The sequence below is a fragment of the Kogia breviceps genome, chromosome 17, assembly GCF_026419965.1.
Source record: "Kogia breviceps isolate mKogBre1 chromosome 17, mKogBre1 haplotype 1, whole genome shotgun sequence".
Taxonomy (NCBI): domain Eukaryota; kingdom Metazoa; phylum Chordata; class Mammalia; order Artiodactyla; family Physeteridae; genus Kogia; species Kogia breviceps.
Window position 1 is genome coordinate 12887035 of NC_081326.1, and position 20858 is coordinate 12907892.

At 39.2% G+C, this 20858-nt stretch overlaps 1 protein-coding gene across 1 annotated transcript in view; it reads left to right on the forward strand.

The window, feature by feature from the left end:
- Positions 1 to 20858, forward strand: part of C17H8orf34 (chromosome 17 C8orf34 homolog) — a 294894-nt gene that overhangs the window by 59038 nt on the left and 214998 nt on the right. The window contains 2 exon segments of the mRNA XM_059042628.2: positions 5692 to 5820; positions 19335 to 19363. Coding sequence (XP_058898611.2) covers positions 5692 to 5820; positions 19335 to 19363 — 158 coding nt within the window.

The window sequence follows — 20858 nt, forward strand, 5'->3', positions numbered from 1 at the left end:
TAGGTAGAAAATATTTATTTTTGCCTGAAAAATTTGAAAAATCATTATGTGCTAACTGGAATCTGAATTTGGGTCATTTATGATAATGACTGAAATTAATTCCTTGAGTTTCTTTATTTATATAGTGGTACTCATAAGAAATATTGTATCAACCACAAAGTTCTTGTGAGAATTATGTGAAGTACTACAAACTACAAACGTTCTTTTCAAATTATGATTGTAGCTAAATTATCCTACTTCACCAGTTTGGTTTATAAAATTTGGTCCCAACATTTTAAAAAATATACAAGTTTAAAATTTAAATGTGCTGTTCACAACCATATTCCCAGTAATGTCCAGTACAGTTCCTGACTCAGTTAATAAGTGTTAAATGAAAAAAATGTAAAGGAATAAATGAGAAATGAAATCGGTCAGTTCTCAGTCTCACATTTCCCTTTCTATCCTTGGAAATGTCTTTCTGTCTGTCTCTCTCCCCCTCTCCCAATGATAAATCCATAACCCTGGGGGCTTATTTTAAAGGGCTGAGTCCTGGATCACATCACCTTGAGGGTAGAATGCTGTAAGGTCTTTCATTTTGCAGAGCCTTTGCTGTTTATGGGCTGCTGTGTAGCCACAAAATGTTACTGGTGGACTGGCATCTGATATCTTTTTCTGTTCAGGTGACCTACTCTCAACCTCTGGTTTCATTGGACTGTTAGCCTATCCAGTAGATTGTGAGCTCCTGTAGAATGTCATCCCCATGAGGGCAGGGAATTTTGTTACATTTATTCCCACTGGTTTACTCCCAGAACCTAGGACAGTGCTTTGTGCTATATACAAATGAGTGAATAAATGAGTAAATGAGAATTTAAGGATTAATTATTAGTGCTAAAATGTGTCCTAGTCTCATGAGATAACAGTTTAGAAGCTGTGCATTTTCAGATAACAAAAAAGCACCTTACACAATGCAAGCTGGTATAGGTACAAAGATCTGCAAGATAATATTATGTTTTTAATTTTCAATTTTGATTTGTCACAGAGGAAAAATAATGACAAATAGGGTTCGATGAAGGTTTTTTCCTTTGTGGTTCAAGCATTTCTACTATTTACCTGGTGGAGTGGTGGTTCTGGTGGCGTGGTTGGGGATGATGCGTAGAGTTTTGGCAGAAAGAACCAGCAGAGCATTTGTCTGTCAATCCCTTGTGCATGATAGTGTGCACTGATTCCTTTATAGCTGTTTCAAATTTGTGATCCAGATGAGAAAATTGAGGTAAGTACGTTAGCTTCATTTAAAACCCAAAACTAAAACCAGTCCTCAGTAATTTTATTTATGCTTTTGTATTCGGGGGAGGATTTCTCATTTTTTTTAAATATTGCATTTAGCACAGTATATACAAAGAGGAATAGCTGTATATTTGCTAAAATTTTAGGAAAGAAATGAAAAGACCATGCATGTGTATAGAAAACACAAGTTACATAGATACGAGAGAATGAAGATGGCGAAACAGTGTCTGAAAACTCATAATGTGGAAATGCATAAGGCAGGAGACATGAAGTAATAAATTCACTGTTATCAATTTTAGGTATATCTATAGTACTGGGAAACCTCCTGGCATAGTTAAATGAAAGTATGGGAGAAACTTTCAGGAAAGAATACTAGCATTTATTAAATTTTAGAAAACAGAGTTAAAAGATGTAAATAATTGAAATTATTTTGGTTCCAAATAAATAGATAGATAGTATCTCAAAAGTTATTTGGAGGAAATGGTAAATTTATTATTTAACCCACAGATGGAAATTATTGGTGGACGTATCAGTGAATCAGAATTTGATTAATATAATAAAGAATTATTCAAAATAGGCCCTGTTCAGTATACAATTAGCTGTTTTGTGAAGTAGTGACCTCTTTATGAATGAATGGAGCATGCCCATCTACACAGTGCTGTGGATTGGGCTCCTGCTTTGGGGGTGAGTTTTGTCTCAGTGATGTTATAGGTTGTCCCTAATCTCAGATTCTTTCACCTCATATGGGTCATATTATGTTGTTTATATTGTTCTGCTGTTTTCCATGTCTCCTGAGGATATTTTTTAGAAAATGTATTTCAACTGTAGCCCTGAGTTTTAATACTAAGTATGACCTAAGCAAGGTTTTTTGTTTTGTTTAATATTTATTTATATATTTATATTTATTTTGGCTGGGTTGGGTCTTAGTTGTGGCGTGCGGGATCTTCGTGGTGGCGTGCAAACTTCTTAGCTGCGGCATGCATGTGGGATCTAGTTCCTTGACCAGGGATCGAGCCCGGGCCCCCTGCACTGGGAGCATGGAGTCTTACCCACTGGACCACTAGGGAAGTCCGTCCCTCAAGGTTTTTAATCCATCAGAAACCTTTAGAGATTCTCGTCTGGAGACTGTATACTGGGCTGGTGACTTCCCAAATCACCTTCCATTATTTACCAAAACATCTTTTGAAATTATCCAGGGTAGTTGATTAGACCATGATTATACTGTGGCCTTCCTTGTCCTAGATTTGGATCCTATGATAAATTGGGTATCACACGTGTAGCAAATTTTCACAAGCTACAAAAATATAAAGATAAATTTGTCTTAGTTTCTCTCAAAAGTTGCTGAGGAAAAGAGCTTGGGGCGTCATTTCATTTCTCTGTAGTGCTGCATATGACCTCCCCTAAACTCAGTAGCTTAAAACAACAATTTATAATTTCTCATGGTTCAGTGAATGGGCTGGGCAGTTCTGCTTGTCTCACCTGGGCTTGCCCACGGGGATACATTCAGGTGGAGTTCTGCAAAGGCTGCTAGGGTGGGCAGCGGGGCATGTCACACGATTATCTGGGGAGGTTGATTGGGACTGATTTTTTTTAAAAAAACCTATGTTCTTATTTTTTTTTTAGTTGATGAGATCTTAATAGGATATGGTAATTTCCAGGAAAATTAGATTATATAATGATGCAGATTAGATAAATTATTCAAAAAAGGTTAACAAAAGTGCCAGTAAATGTTTTGAAGGATCTGGTTCAAATACAGTTTTCTGTCTCCTCTTCTGAGTTTCTCTTCCCTGTGCCTGGGCTTGTCCCCCCAGGAACTCCTGGGGAATGACCTGTGGCGTAATAGCAATATGCCTGGAAGTGTTTTCTAAAACCATTGATCACAATCACTGCTTCCACTGTCCACACTTGAACACTGGTGTGTTGATGTTAGCTGACATCTCCTTCCCAGAGGTCCTTAAACAAAGAAACACGGAGGAAGCAGCTGCATGTTTTTAGTTTAGATTTATTTAGATTATAGAGGTAATATTTACTTATTTTGACAATGAAAAAAATAGAGATATGTAGAAAGATAGTCTCTCTCCCTTTAGCCATCTCAAAGTCTACTCCCTCGGAAATAGTTTGCATCCTCTTACATCCTTTTCTTTGTATACAAACTAACAAAATGTGTGAGTTGAATTGCTTTATAAAACTGGCTTTAAACTGTACAGTACACATTCTTAAGCAACTTGTTTCTATTATTTTAAAATGTGTTATGGACATATCTCCATGCAAATAAATTCAGATCTATGTTATACTTTTCCATACGTGCATACCTGTACCATAGTGAGAATATGCCATAATTTATTTATTCCCCTGTTGAAGTACAGTTACATTATTTCCAGAGTTTTGCCACCACAAACTTTTTGGTGAAATAAACATATTGTGCACTTTCCGATAAAATAAACAACCTTGTACATATATACATAAGTATGAGTGTTTTCATTTATTTATGATAATTTACCAGACAGAATAAGATTGCTGAGTCAGAGGATCAGTATATGTTTTATTGTAATAAATATTTCTGAATTACTTTTAAAAAGGTAGCAGAAAAAAATTTTCAGTAGGTTGAGACTGTCTTTCTTATAGCCTTACCATGTAAACTTTAAAAAATTATTTTATTTTTATCAAAACAGAAATATATATGGTTTTAAAAGCGAATTAGTACCACAAGGCAACGGTGTCCTTCTTTCTCTCCTGTTCTGCTTTTAATGTGGAACCACTTTTAACTCTTAGATGTTTCTTTTGGTACACAGATCTACATATCTAAATATACAAGAAACTTATATAGTTCTCTTTCAGTTTTTAAATTTGAGGCATTGTCTCTTGACTTCCTTCTAAGACATTGTGCTTTATACCCAGGGCCCATCACATTCTCATAGTACAGGCAGGCGGCTATTTCAGATGTTGGTTAATGTATACTTTGCATTGATTTTTTTCATGATTATGTTAATTAGCCGTTTTCACAGTAGAGCCATAAAATAGCCAACTGTTAATTTGTTTCTAGAATTAATAATTGGTTTGTTTTTCTGTTTGCTTTGCTTTCTCTGTACCCATCACTAATGCTTCACCAAACCTTGCCTTAAAGTATATATTAAACACTCTCAATATGCTTAAATACATCGTGTTCCTCTGTCTTAGTTTATATTTTGTACTTTATTTCATTTAAGAGGTTTTAGAGACTTCTCTCCTGTAGTCCTTTGTCCTCTTGCTCCAGTCTTTACTCCTTAGTTTCCAGACTTGTTCTCAGCTCTCTGCTGAGACCATCCTTTACTGTCATCCTTTTCCTTTTTCTTATGGAGGATTATCTGTTTCCTCAATCTCAAGTCTTTCCAGTTTTGGGTTTACTTATTTATTTTGGTGCAGCACCTCCATTAGGAGCTTTCTGAAGAAGAGTGCTTGCCAGATACATTTCTGAGTCCTTACAAGTATCTTGATTGATTCTTTCACTGGATATAAAATTCTAAGTTAGAAGTGATCTTCAGTTGGAATTTTGAAGGAATTTCTCCTGTGTCTTCTGGGGCCAAGTATTGCTATTGAGAAGTCGGATGACAATTTGGTTTGCTGTTTTTGTCCCCGAAAGCTTTGAAAGATGTTCTCTTTGTTGCCACTGTTGTAAAATTTTGTGATAATATGCCTTACATTATGCTGTGGACATTTTATGGATCCTTCCAATCTGAAAGGCAATTTATGTTTTTATATCCTTATTATTTTGACATTGGTCCTCCTTGATTGATGCTTTCATATTTAAACGGTATGAAATGTCCGCTTTTTTGGGGGCATCTCTCTCTTCAGGGACTAGGTTTCAGTGTTCTCTACCTTGCTAAATCCAGTTACCACTCAGTTCATTTTGCATCTTCCAAAAAAAAAATGTGTAGCTGTTTCTTGCCTAATGATGTCTTCTCTCTTTATTCAACCAATTCTTTGATAAAAGAAAAATACCATAATGTAATTTTAGTGGGAATTTGAGGGAAAGTGAAGGTAAATAGGAAGTATTCAGTCTTTGTTTTATCAGAAGACAGCAAGAATGTCTTAAAAACATTTAACTAATTGCTCATGAAGAAGGTAGCAATTATTTTTTAAGCTGCTAAAACATAATAGAAAATATACTTTGCTTGTGTTTTTCCCTGATTTATATAAATTATTAGTTTTAAATCAGCACCTGAATTTTCTTTGTTCTATAAAACACTGTCACACTTCCTTACTTGTTCAGTTAAAACATTTCTTAAAACCCAGCTTCATAACTTCCCCTCTGTTTGCTCACAAGAAAACCATCTCCAAACATTTTTATTCTGTACACTGATCTTGATACAGTCTTTCACATAATGATGAATAGTAAGTTTTTATCATTATGTAGCATGCTTATGAAGTAATCATTTTTTTTAAACATAGTGCCAAGGTCAGTAGATCATCCTAAGTGGAAGTGGAGGAATAAACCAGAAAGCCGTGATTTTGATGAATTGAACCACATCCTTCAAGAGAGCAAGAAACTGGGAAAAGCCCTTGAGAATCTCTCTCGAAGTAAGTTTATTTACTTCATTATAATCGGAATTCCTAACCAATATTAAAGTAGAAACATTCACTACTATTACCAGTAACATATTTCCAACATCCTCATTATAATTCCATGAGAGGTTGAGGAGCTCCAAGAGCGTGAGATGGGAAATGATGACTGATCTTGCATGTTACAGGGATTCGTGGGAAGACTAGTTTAGATAGAGTAGGAGGGGCTACAGACCCCCTCCCCACAATGGCTGTTTGAGTCCAGTCTCTCTGCAAGGTCTTGGTGCGTTACCCAGGTGAGCCGTACACCTAATGGTACCTTACTCGTTCTTCTCTTTCGAACCTTGTTGTTTGGTGTCATCCCAGTTAACGCATGTACCTGTTTCTTCCATGACTTTTTGATGTCTCTCAACTTCTTAAGGATGGTGACTGGGCCAGATTCTTCTAAGAATCCTCTCAGAACCTAGCAGCATACCTTTTTGTAAAAGCAGTGATCTGTAATCCTAGGGCCTGGGTCGGAAGTTTTGCTCTGCCACCTATGAGGTGAATAACATTACGTAAATCATTAAACCTGTACGAGCCTTGGTCCTCTCATCTCCAGATCAGGAAGACATGATTCTGTGTCCCTCTTCCGTTAGGTGAGAAGGTTCGAAATGATATGTTTCAAGTAAAAACTTTTAAATGTTATTGTTGTGAGAGTAGACAAACAAATATTTTGATTTGATAAATGCATTCTATGTATGTAGAAATACATATGTACTTTATGGTTTTAGTAGTGAGTTCAAGGTATTTCTGTCTTTCTCTGGTTCTAAAGTAGCTCTCAGTTTTACAAATTAGGCACCTTTAGATGCGTATTAATGCTATAGCCACACTAAAATTTTCTTCTGGTATTATGGAGTATTAAAGATTCTTAAATGGAAAATAGAACACTGGCAAATTCTAGTAGATTATATTTGAGGATCAGTATGTTTTTTAAAATAGCATAGTGTTACTAGTTTCATGACATTTTTTAAAGTTAGAAATTTCCCTTGGTATATATTTTGGGAGAAGTTTATATATATATGTATATATGTGTGTGTGTGTTTATATATTATACTGTAATTATATATTTATATACTATATTTTATTGTATTACAATTTTATATATAGAGAGAGATTTAGTTTTTTCATACTTCTTAATTTATAATTCACTAGAGCCTTTTTAATTAGACTTTTGTACAGTGAACCTGTCTCAGAAGTTAACTTGACTTATGATAGGGTCTCATAATTTTGCCATGAGTAGAAGCTCTTTGGTTGGGATTCGAGAAAATCCTGCTTTTGTCTAGATTTACTTTTGGAGCAAATAATGATAAAGTGAGTTTTCAGCTAATTATTATGTTCATGAAAAGAACCTTACCTATTAATATATCCAAGGCTTTATGTGTGTATATGTATGTATGACTTACCCCTTTGGTCAGAGTCTGGGGCTCTTTGTAGACTCAGTTTTTCTATAAACGTGAGTTTAAAAAAAGATTGAAGGAAATGCCCAATTATTACACATCTTCACTTATAGTATTAGCCAATTTTTGTCCTTTAAAACATGACAGCTACCTCTGAAAACACTTGTTATGTCATTGTCAATTTGTAAGAAAGCATTTGACCACTAACTAAAACTTTTAAATAAAGGAGTTTGGTGCAGTTGCCCAGATCTGTAGCAGACACGTCAAGGTTCACGCCGCGGTCTGTCCCAGGAAAACCTAGCCTTGGATGGGGGCTCGCAATTGAGTCGTCTGAGCAGAAGCGAGTGGGAGCTATGACAGGGGCTCATTTAACGCAGTCCGGGAAGTCTGGAGAAATAAAACGGCTGGGGTGGCGGTTGATCAGGAGAGTAGAAGAGATGCAGGTTTGGGACATTACTCTTGGGACGGAGTCAGGGCCAGAGAAGTTGTTGGGTGAGTCTGTACCTTGGCCAGAATACGGTGTAACATTCAGCGTCGATGTATATGATGTATATGATGGAGAGTTGTTTTTGGCTTCATTGATCGTTTTAAGGGGTCTCTTGTTTTTGTGGCAGTGGTGGTGGTGTTTATGTGGCATAAGGGAGCAGTTGGTCACACAGGGAGGGGTTGCTCATTTCTCTATACGTTTTTTGAGTCTCTTTTGGAACAAGATGCTACTTTCTTGGATGACTTGAGTTTCTGTGATTTTCGCTGAGACTTAATATTAACGTCTTGTCTTAGGCCCAGCATGTATCTAACTACTCAGTTATCAGTTCACGGGAGATGGTGATGTTTATGTACTGATCTCACTGCCCAGAATTGAGCTATTTAATCTCAAACTGTTCTTCCATCTTCCTGAAGGAGGATGTTGATCATTCTTGTTTGACTCTTATAATGGCTGTGGCTTGGTAACTCTTTCTCTAATCTAATGGTAACTTTATTAACTATTGTTTTATTTACTAGGAAGACTTAGGGAATGGACTCTTCTCTCCAGTTACAGTCAAAAGGAATGCTCACTGTCTTGTTATCGTGGACCTTTTTCTCCTGTGTCAGAGGAAAGGTTGAAAGTTTTTAGTGATCTCCTAATTTTCATACAGTCTCTGATAGAATTCTCTCTGGCAGGGTTGGTCTCTGCTTTATCTTAGTTTTACTTTCTAAAAGATGTTACATACTTTTGAAGTATTTGTTATTTAGTTGAGGTTGACAGCGAAAAATCATTTATATCCCTCAAAATGGTAGAATTATCTCATCTCCACAGCTGTCAGCTTATGCAGACTGTCCCGTGCTGTCTTTCTGGCTCTTTGCAAACCTCTCGATGTAATAATGCTTTATCTTAAAGTCAGTCGTGAGCTGTGACACTCCTCATGCTGTGATCCTCTCCTCAGGGTATACGTGTTAGAGTAACTTCAGTGGCTTGGAATAATGCCCGTTATTAGTTTTGTGACCTTGGGAATCTTTCTTAACCTCTCTGTGTTTCTGTCACCTTTACTGTAAAATCGCAATAATCATGGTACTATTTCTAAAGGTTTTGTGACTATCTGTCACATGAGATGCTGTATCTAAAGTGCTTGATATGGTACCTGGTATGAAATAATTGCTAATTAAATGTTAGATAGAATATTCAGTTTCTATCATTGTATAACAAATTACCACAAACTTGGCAGCTTTAAAGAGCACACGTTTATTATTTTACGATTTCTGTGCCTCAGGAGCATGGCTGTGGGTTAGCTGGGTCCTCTGCTCTGGGTCTGGGCAGGCTGAAATTGAGGCACCGGTTGGGGCTGTGACCTCACCTGGGCTTGGGGTCTTCTGAGCTCACTCTTGTTGTTGGTCACAGTCACTGCTTGCTCTTGCAGCGCTACGATCCCTGTTTTCTCCCCGGCTGTTGGCCAGGGGTTGTTCTTCGACCATTCTCAGGTCCTTGCCTTGTGGCCTCCTCCTCTCAGAACAACAACGCACTGTTTCTTCTCTGAAGCCGCTGGGCAGCATCTCTCGGAAGCTTTGCCGTCTTGTAAAGGGCTCGTCTGATTAGGTCAGGGCCACCGGGGTCATCCTCCTTCCGGTTTACCTAGTCAGCTCTTTAGCAACCCGATCAAGAGAGGGACACCCTTTCTCCTTCAGCGGTCCCGCCATGCAGCCTCAAAGGGAAAGGACTGCACAGGTATGTACCTTGGGAGCCGTCCTAGAATTCTGCTGCCGCAGATGTTGTTAGTGTTATTACTGTTTGTCCCTACCAGCCTGTAACATGCTTCAGCTGAGTGCTGCTCGGCTGAAATGTAATACGAGCCACATGTGTGATTTTGTAGGTTCAAATCGGCACATTTCAAAAAAGGAAAGAGAAATTAAAATTAATTTTGATAAAATATTCATCCAGTATATCTAAATTATTATCGGTTTAATTTGTATTCCATATAAAAATTACTATTGAGGTATTTTATGTTCCTTTCACTTCGTACTGAGGCTTCAGAAACCCGGTGTGAACTTTATTCTACAGCACACCTCGGCAGGGGCGAGCCACGTGCCAGACGTTCCTCAGCCGCGTGCGTGGCTGCCACGTTGAACACCAGAGCCCCACCTGACGTTAAAGCACACACGCTCCCAAGCCCTGCTCTTGAGGCTGAGCTCCCTCAGACAGAGGCACAACAGAATCCCTTCCTCCTCCTCCACGCACGTTTTCCGGAGGAGTAGGTAACACGAGTGGGGGGCGGGGAGCCTGCTCCTCTGGCGCTCACTCCTCAGCGCAGTTACGTAATTGCTCCCGTCATTCTACTCAGACCTTTCTCACTGTGGTCACCAGCTGAATCCAGATTGCCAGACTGAACGCACACTCTTCCTCATCTTACGGAATTGCTCGCGAGGTTTTAACACCGTTGGTTACTCCGTCTGCCTTCAAACTGTCCGATCTTTGGGTCTCTGGGACTTGGCCCTCATTTGATCGTTTTTGGATCCTCTCCGCACCATATCGTGTAGGTTTCCTTCTGACACTTCTCTTTCTTTCCTGCCGTCGTGAACGCTCTTCCCACAGTTCATTCTCTGCCTCTGCTCTTTTGGAAGCTCTCTGTGTCCAGCCTTATCCTCCCCCACAGATCTAATTATCGCCCCCACACTACTAACTCAGATACGTGTATTTCCCATCCAGACTGTGTATGCTTCTATACAAGGTGGTGGATGTCCCACTGCCATGCTAACTTCAGTATATCCAAGTAGATCATGCCTCCTTCTTTACTGTGACCTTTCTTCTTCTTGCTTTGTCTCAGCTGGTGGCCTCCTCAGTTACTGGTTCAGCCAGGCTGGAGCCCTTCTAGATTCGTCTTCCTCCCTAACCGTTAATAAGTAATTTCTAAGTCTTGATATTTTCCCTCTATCCTGGGTATGGTTTTCTTCTCTGCCACATGAGCACCTTCCAATGCACGCTCAGCACCACTGACCAGACCGTTGGTTTATCCATTTAACATGTTCCATTTCGTTTCACTTCATTCCTGCCCCATGACAGAAGAAACAGGCGCAGTCCCTGCTCATGCTGAGCTTGTGGCTGGACGGGTTACCATGACCGTAAGTTAGGGGAGTCTGTGGCCAAAATCTCTGTGGCTTAATACAGTGTAAGCATTTAGTCACTCCATAGAGTGTTCTAGGGTTGCAGACAGTCCTATCCTGTTATTCTGCTATCTTTAGCACCTGATCCAAGGGTCCTGAAAGCAGGAGGAGACAATACAGGATTACGGGGGTGGTTTCTAATGCCTAGAGGTGGAAGTGTTCACATTACATCACCCCCATTCTACAGCCGACCGCAAGGGAGGCTGGGGAACGTAGTCCAGCTTGTGAGCCCAGGAGAAATACGGAAATAGTCTGAAGCATGAGTGACCATTCCTGTCCACACTCTTGTTTCTCTGTATCTCCAGTCAGCCCTCACTGCAATCAGCGGGATGGATCTAGAGTGAAGACCTGACCCCGCTTGTTGCAGACATTTAAGGGCCCCTTAAAACCTCACAGAAGGTGCTCCACGCTCTGACCCTTGGTCGTGTGTCCAGTATCATCTCTCATGACTCATCATCAGGCCACTTGTGCACCAGAGTAACAGGGAAGTTTTTCACGCCCACTGATGTTTCTCCGTTTCATGTATTTGCTTACGCTGTGTCTGTACCCTGAAATCACACCTCCACTTGCCCCAAGCTCATTTCTACTCTCTTTAGCCTCAACTCAAATGCCACTTGATGATTTAGTGCTGCTGTCTTTTCTGTGGAATGGATCTGGTACCCCTCTTTTTGTGCTTCCAGACTTTTTTCTCTGTACGCGCTTAAATGCTGTGATCTGCTTTCACAGCTCTCTGAACTCTGAGCTGCGGGGAGTCCAGGGGCACCTGGACACTCCAGCATGCAGGACAGGGATCCGCGAGTAATTCAGTCACAGTTCACTGGGCGAGTGCCACCTCTGCTTCCCTCTCTTCCTGGTCCATCTTCTCTGTGACCCCTCCCTTGCTCTTTCTGCACTGCAGATCTACCTTCTGCTTCTCTAAGTGTGGGCCTTTGATGTCACATTACATAGGTTTGGGTTTTTATGTATTTGATTTGTTTGCTGAGATCTTTGGCTTTAACTGTGGCCTGTCTATTAAATTAAACAGATAGGTAAGCAAGTAGGAGCCCAAGGCTTATTCTGAGCCTAAGGCTTTTGCTGCTTTTGGCAGCTTTTTGTGAAGGAAGGCAATGATAGGATAAGTCTCTTTAGTCCATTTAGACATTGGTCTACAGATTGTAGTTCATGTGAAACACTGGCTGGAGCTTTTGCAAGGAAAAAAGCCCAGCTGTTGGGAGAACAGAGGACAGATATTTATGCTCTGTGACTGATAATAGCCATCTGGACTCAGCCAAGAAAAAAATAACAGATGACTTTTTTAGTTCAGCAATCACGAACATCCCCCAAAAGTCTTCTCTTGACAGACAGCCCGAGGAGTTAGAGAATAATAGCCTATGAGTGAAAATGGAAGCAGATGATTTGTTAATTGTTTGTTCATTGCATGCAGATCTCAAGTTTACCTTTTAGTAGGAGAGAGAGTTGTGAAAAGCAGAATTTCAAAACCTTGTAAGGAGACTTGTGGGAGCCTTCAACAAGGAGGTTTAGGGCCAACGTGGTGAAGAATACATCTGAGTAGAGTCTATAAGGATAAAAAGGTAAAGCTAGGGTAAAAGGAGAGAGAAGATGTGTCATGAAGTGGGAGGTTCCTGACAGCAAAGCATGTGTGTAAAAAGAAGGAAGGAAATTCACAGAAAAAGTTCAGAGAAAGAAGAACATTTTGTATTGTTGATGCATTAAGGATGAAGTGAGTAATAAAGTCAACGAAGGTGGAAGTCTAGGTGGCAGGGGAGCCAGAGGGTGAAGATGATCCTGTGTCTTTGAACGATCACTCTGGTGCCAGGTGGAAGATGGAATTGATGTGGTTCATGTCTCAGGGCAAAAACCAGATGAAGAGAACCTGAAGTCGAGTGGTAGCTGTGGGAGAGAAAGGAGGGAACGGTTTGCGACAGGCGTTGGCACTGGTCAGCGGCCCCTTAGCAGCGAGGTCGCACGGCAGGAGGTGAGCGGCGGGCAAGCGAGCAAAGCTTCATCTGCCTCTCCCCGTCGCTCACGTGACCGCCTGGACCATCCCGCCCTCCCCCCCGCATCCGTGCACAAATTCTTCCATGAAACCGGTCCCTGGTGCAAAAAGATTGGGGACCTCTGGTTTAAGAAGTGTAGACGATGATATGGTTAAGAGTCACTGATGTGAAAGAGGTGTGAGGATAAAGAATGACGTGCTTAGATTGTTTTATTTTTTGGTTTTGTTTATAATCAAGGTGACTGGGTGCTGCCTCTGCCTCAGATAGGAATTCAGGAGGGTTTGAGGGTGGAGGAGGAATGTTGTTTCGAACACCTTTGGTACATCCAAGTGGTGTGGATAGCCCTCCTCTGTTCCCAGCAGTCAAGTGTGTGTGTGTGCGCGTGCGCACGTGTGTGTGTAAATTGCCTATTTGGAGAAGAAATTTTATTAGGGATATAGGTACAGGCATCTTTAGTGTATAGGGAAAAAGAGCCCTCCCCCAAACACATACCATCAACATTTGGGATACAGGTAGAAAAGTGATCTTGTTGATCCTGAAAAGGAATTTTCGGACGGGTAGGGTGAAAACCAAGGTAGAATGCTTTCAAAAAATCAAGGAGAGAAACTATTTCAGAAAATCTAGCTGTCCGAAGCGGCAGATAACTTGTAAAAAAAAAAAAAAAAAAAAAAAAGATGGGAAACACATTCACTGTGTGTGCAGCCGTCTCCAAGCTGTGCTTCCATTGTTTCCTGCAATGGGATTCGTAATAGGAAAAGCTGGAAATTAAGTATCTTTTATTAGAGAAAGAAAAATGGATAAAGAAATCATGGTATATTCACACAATGGTATACTTTATAGTCATTAAACATGATACTGTAGAAAATAATTACTAATATAAAAATATAGTTTTATACAAAAAGCAGATAACAAAATAGTATGTTTGCCTTTAATTTTGTTTTATATATGCGTATAGAGGCATACAGCATTTGTATGTATGCCTATATATGCTCAAAAAATTATTTGGAAGAATTCACAAGAAACTGTTATTTATGAGTGGAGACTTGTTTTCCTTTTCCCTTTATTATATTTTTTATTCTGTTCTGTGATAAATATGTATCAGTTTGACCAAATGAAATAAAATAGGCTTTTTGCAAAAGGGAGAATCGGGGTAATCTGTCTTTACATTCTGATATCATTGGGATTTTTTCCAATAGGGAATCAGACTTTGGAAAATAGCTACTTCCAGTTTATACCATATGAATTTTCTGATCTACTCTCGTGGAATGAATTACATTGACTAAGCTGTAAAGAATCGTGAAAATTTGCTACTTTCATTTCTCTTAGCTACAACCTGATTCTAACTCTAGGGCTAACCTGATGCCTGGGAAAATGGAAATCTTGGTGGAGCGGGTGGCTCCGGTTTACTTGCTCTAGCACAGCCTGGAGTGTGAGAACTGTTTTGGAAGAAATTCCTGGTACCACTGAGACCTCTTTGAGGGTTGGAATAAATGGAAAGGCCCATAAGTTGAAGGACACAAATGAAAGTATCCAGATAGGTTTGCAGTACAGCAGAATCAGGAACCAACCTCTGACATGCCCGTGGGAGCCCCTGCCTCTTTATCTAGAAGAGAAGCTTAGTTTCCGAAGGAACTCATTTCCCCCTGTTCATTTCCAAGGAGCCCACTTCTATCTGGGACACCACTGCTGCCCTAAGCCAGGCCTCTTTGGCTACTCTGAAAGGACAGTGTCTCCTGTAAGATCTCACTTGGGCTTTTAGGAAGACCATGTGATCCAGTATGCATCCAGAGTCCTGTAATCAAATCCTGGGCCTTCTTTCCTTACAACATATTGTAGCATAGCAACCCACTGTATTTTCTCTCGCATATTCTGTTCCCCACTGCTCCTCAGTTTCTATAAAATTTTAAAATATACCTTAAAATATGATGGATTTTGAGAGTTAATGAAGTGCCTAAAAATTGTTAATCTCATCTCCGGGACTAGCTGTGAATGTTCTGCTTGGCACCGGGAGAAATAGCCTGGCTACTCAGTATGAATGTTCTCATTAGAGCTTCCTGCTTCTGTAAAGAAGCGTTTCTTTAATATTCTTTCAATGGCTTTTAATCAGGTTAAGCTTTGATTAAAATCGAAATATAAAAAGTGAATAATATCCTAGGCAATTTGACATGGATAATAAGAGAGCCTAAAGAATTATACAATATATAGTATTTATTTAGATAAGTTCTTAGGTAAAAATCATCAAAATATATAAATGCTAAGAAAATATAATAATAGGTATCTGAAAAAAGTATGTAAGACCAGACATTTAGAACAACTAGAGGCATAATTTCTTCCCCAAACCAAGTTCCCCAGTTAGTTAGTTTGAGCTTTATTCTGGGACTCATCACTTCTTACACTTTAATATGTCTTCATAGCAACCTTTTTCTTTGTCTTAATTTTCCATTGGTAAAATTTCTTGGCCCTGCAAAAACAGCTCCTGATACTTGCTAAAATGGACAGCGAACAGAGGATGTAGGGAGCTAGCTCACAAGTGAGGTGCAAGTTCTGTGTGACATGCATTGTGACCCTTCAAGGTCATTAAGGCCTTTTGACTTACTTATCTGCAAGTTCTTGGCTACACTCTAGATAGGTGAAGTATTGCTGCTATCTTTATGAATAATGGATTCATAAGTCTGAGGTGTAAAAGAAATTTAAAGACCAACTGATAACTCTCTCAAAACTGAGTGATGAAACTCTTTGCAGGGCCAAGGGCATTAATGCAGAAAGTTAAAAATAGTCAAGGGAGTTTCAGAAATCTCAGACAATTGAGTAATGGGTTATTTAATTCCAGATATCTCATTTTTGTGATTTTTGGATGAGAAAGAAAATTTTGTTTTAAGTATCTACTCTCCCTTTCTGTCTTTTAAAATAGATTGTCTTTTAAATATTTATTTTTAAACAATATATTCAGTTCTAATCTTGAAATCATATTGGAAAGGAACATTTTTGTAATACTGTATCAATGTAAATATAAGCATTTGAAATATGTATTTGGCTTCTATAAACTGGACTAATATGTTGACATAAACCACTTGGTACTGTAAAAAAAATTCCTACATTTTCTTGAAATCTGAGTTATTCCAGGTGAGCCTGAGTAATTTCATATACTTTTTAAACCCAAATATTCATAAATGTGTGATATGCTCGACCTCTCTAGAAATGTTTATCATTGCTCAGAAAGCTGTGGGATCTGTCTGTCTCACGTGTACTCCCTACCGTAGACTCATTAGAATATCTCAGAGTCCTTTACCACACTCACTCAGCAGTGGTGCTGCCCAGCTGCAGTGCTACCTTCATGAAGCCTTCTCTCCCTGCATTGTTGAAGCAGGTACCTTCATAATACAGCAAGTTGTTGAATAGTTGTTAAGCTTAGGTCCCCCCGAACCCCCAAAGTCATGGCCGGACTCTGTTTTAATGTAGCGACACATAAAAATTCTTAATTACCAACAACTTTTACCAAAGAAGAGTTTTATAGAATATTGTTATGAAAAATTCATCTTGAATACACCTGTGTTTCTGGTTTTATCTGCAAGGGGAAGAATGGTGCCATTTATTGAGATGAAGCAGGGCATAGTATTTTTTCTGCTTTGTGTGTGATTAATTTACTAGTTTAGTGGACTGAGATGAGATAGCAGCTGGTAAAGTACCCTCCACAGATGTTCCGTAGCTCAGCAGAGAGGGATCTTTCCTCAGGTTCATTTTCTTGAGACTCTACTTTCAGATTTTCTCTTCTAGCCCAGTTTATTCTTCTTTGTGCTTTAGAGTCCGCTGCGCGTTGGCTTCAACCTGTTCTTATTTTCTGTGTTTCCTTGGACCTCAAACTCTAGAATGTTCCTTGTCTCCCGGCCCGGGAAGGTGATAGTCACCATGACAGCAGAGCTAGAGACTGACACTTTGGTAAAGAAAAACAGACAGAGACAGTCAGGAGAGAGCAAAAGAGCTGCTGAGAATGAAAGATAGATGCAGATAAAGATTGAAGTGGAAAAGAATCTCTTCAGTCCTACTTCCTGTTCAATTTACATTGATTTTATGAACTTCCAGGAGCCTGAGGTTTGGAATTATGATGTGGAGGTCCATAGAAAAGCCAAGCCCCAGTTAAGGGCTAGGACTAGATTTGTCTGCAAAGGTTTAAATGAACCAGAAATCAGAAAGTATGCTAACCTCTGCCCTCTCAGGGTTTCTCATCACTAGTCACTCCTAGTCAGTCCTTTAGGAATAATAAAAATCATTTCAAGTAGAGGTGGAATCGTGCCATCGGCCTGTTATTGCTCTGCAAGGAAGTAACAGAAACTGCTGAAGCATATCCTAAGGAGTGAGGGTTGATTTAAATATTCAGCAGACATTTACTGGGTTATGATCATGTGCTTGGATATGAACTGTAATGGGAGCTGCGGAGATAGAAAACGGTAGCTGCCTTCAAGTAACTTGACGGTCATAACCCTAAATCCGAAAGCCCTGTACTATGTCCTCCTGCACAGAAACCAGGCTTGTCCTGGAAGAAACTCCATGATGAAACCAGACTATGGAAGAGACCCATAACCCTTGCCTTGCAAATCCCCTCACAAACGTCGTTTCCCTGTATCTCAAGAGCTCATTAAACAAAACAAAAATCAGAAAAAGCCTCATGCACGTCAAAGTTGAAGGAATTTAGTAATGATTAACCATAGATGTGGAAAACTAGCTTGGACCACCAGAAGATCCCACTACAGTTCTTTGGTGAATTGGACAAAAGACCATGTAGCTCAATCCTTCCCTCTTCACCCCGCCAACCCACATTCTGACTGTGTTCATTACCGTCAGTAGGAAATGGTTTCTCTGCAGGGCTTTCAATGACCATGTGAATTGTGAAGTAGAGGGAACACTCTTTTGGACACATTTTCTTTCTAATAACTTCTTCAACACCATCTCAGAGACAAGAAAACAAACTTTTTGCCATTAAAAAAACCTTTACTTTATTTCACTTATTTTTTTTTTTTTACAAACAATACCCCCCACCTGGGGTGAAAAATATATCTGGTTAAGTACAAAATACAGTTTTTGTCATACAAAAAGATATACAATTAAAAAGCAACAAAAAACCGAAACCACCTTCAGCCCACATACTTTCTCAGGAGAGGGAAGATAGAGCTCAGTGCTCTGACCCAGAGCGGTGAACAAAGTGCTGAAGCTGAGAGAGGCGCTGTCAACATCCCTGTCTCCTAACACTGGGCAGGAAGGGAGCCTTCACGGCTTTTGTGAAGACCTGCCCTCTAGTTTCTCATGGCAACGTAAAAAAAAAAAAACACGACACTGGGGTTCCACACCAGCTTCCCTCTGTCCTACGTCCTAAACCTGAGGGCTGGCCGCACCCACTCCCGTGCCTGGACACAGTGCCTGTGTGCAGCCATAGGCACAACATCATTCAAACAGAAGGGGAAGTGAGACAGCGGGAGGAGGATGTCTTCAGCCTGACGTGTTACGACTGAAATGCCCACAGGGATTCAGCAACTGGCTCCGAAGGAAGACTGTGCTGGTGATAAAGATTCGCTGGTCATCACCATATAGAGGAATAAAAATGTCAGTGGTGTGGGTTAGGTTACCAAGGGAAGTGTACCCTTGACATTTCAGGAAGGGACTCCCTACCCCCAGAGAAGAGTATCCCCGTGAAGGAGACAAAGGAGAATAGACAAGGTAGGGTAGCATTTCAAGGAAGAGAGAGTGGGGTCAACAGAGCCTCTCATCACAGAGAAATAAATTAAGGACTACAACTTTTTACATTACTAACGTAGGACAATTTTGGAAGAATGCTAAAGACAGAAGTTGGACTGATGTACATTGAGGAAGGAGTGTGTAGATGGGAGAAGGGGAGCTTGTGAGGAGGAATCTTCATCCACTGGCTCAAGAAGCTGTTGATCTAAGGGAATGTGGGACAAATTCCTTAAGTTCTGTATTCTGTGTCCTCATCTGGAGAACAGGGGAATTGAAATACATGATCTACAACCACCTTTCTGCCTTAATATTTTATCACTCTAGGAATCTGAATCGGTTCTTAAGAAAGAACAAAATTGTAACAGGCTAAGTTGCACTTGATTGTCATTATCACATAAAGACAGTATCGCTACAGTTGTCTTTGCAAGTTTGCTCTGCATTTAATAGCCTACAAGCTTGTGGGCTTGTAGGTACCTGTTTTGTTTGGTATTTGTTTTGTTTTTGTTGCATCATTTGCATTGTTTCGGCAGTTCACGCTGTTATAGTTGACTCAAATTTCTAGTTTGTTTTCATCAGCAGAAAGGATGGTACCACATTATTTTGAAGCACTCTTATAAAGAAAAAATAGGACAGAAAATGCACTAGTTCTACCAATTGGAGCTTTCGTTTATGTTTTTAAGATTGGGTTATTAAGGATTGCTTCTAAAACCTTATTTCTCTCTCTCTTGAATCCCAGGTATTGCAATTTCAGATGAACTCGATAAGGTACGTTGAACCATCTAATGAAAATAAAATATAGAACTTACATTTTAATGCATTGTCTAAATGAAAGAGTTTCTGAAACATAAAGTGTTCAAATATAATTTATTTGGTGCTAACATTTTAAAACTTTCAAAGTTATATGCCTTTCTTTTAAGAAAGTTATTACATGCAATATATAATATCACCTGTTCTTTTGAGTTAAGAGTTTTGGAATTTGGTTAGAGAAAGCTGAATCACTGTGATCACTGAATCACTATATTAAAAGTGAAAACCAATATAAACTATTTGGATTCTGCCTGTATCTAGATGATGATGATGACGATGATGATGGAAGACACTTGTACTTGTCTATAGCTCCCCTTTAGAAACCTTACCCAGTAAGATTTTTTTTTTTTTAATTCCAAGATGCCAAGGGAATATCATGGTGCCTTGGACCGGGGTGATAGTTGTGAAGGTGGTGAGAAGTGATATGATTAGGAATATATTTTAACAGGAATGTCAGTGGAACTTGCTAATAGATCAGTTGTAGAAGAAATCAGTCAGTGATGAGTCCTAGGTTTGGGGGGTGAGCAAGTAGGTGAATTGTGGTGCCATTAAACAGAATTGGAAAACCTGGGGAAATAGCAAATTTGGCGGGTTGGGATAGCTTCAAGGTGTCTGTTTTGAATTGTTCAGTTTGAGTTGTCTGTGAAACATACTTATATGAGTTCTTGCTCATGAGTGAGATTTGATTTCGAGTTACACATTTAGGAGTTGTTGAAATAGAAGTTCTCATTTTTTTGGTCTTAGGACCCCTTTATATTCCTAAAAATTATGTAGAGGACCCCGAAAGCTTTAATTTATATAGGTTTCATTTATCAGTATTTGCCATGTTAGGATTTAAAACCGATAAAAAATTTTACATGTTTATTCATTTTAGAAAAGCACTGATAAAACCATTACATTAACAAAAATAACATTTTTATGAAAAATACTTTATTTTCCAAAACAAGCTATTTGTGAGAAAGTGGCATTGTTTACATGTTTGAAAATCTCTTTACTGTCTGGTTTAATTGAAAATTTTAGATTTTCATATCTGCTTCTGCATTCAGTCTGTTGTGGCTGAAAAAAAAATCTGACACATCAGATTGGAAAAAAGAGAAGCACCTGGAAATAGCCATCAGTATTTGGTGAACATTGGTCCAGATGTCTCTCTAAAGAGAAAACATATTGAAATTTGGCTTGGTGCCTAGATATATAGGTAGAAAGAAAGTGATAGAAAGTATAGTGCAAAAAATGGGATTATATAAATCATGACATTTAAAAATAATACACTATAATTTACAAAAGCAATAAAGTTAGTATCCTTCTACTCCAAATAGGTCTATACCTTTTGAGTTTTGTACCAAAAAATACATTTCTGATTCACTAAGTAAATGAAATTTATGAATGTACTTTTAAGTATGAACTGATAAGCCATCCTAATATTTTAAAATTATTTAAATTTCAGTCTGTACTA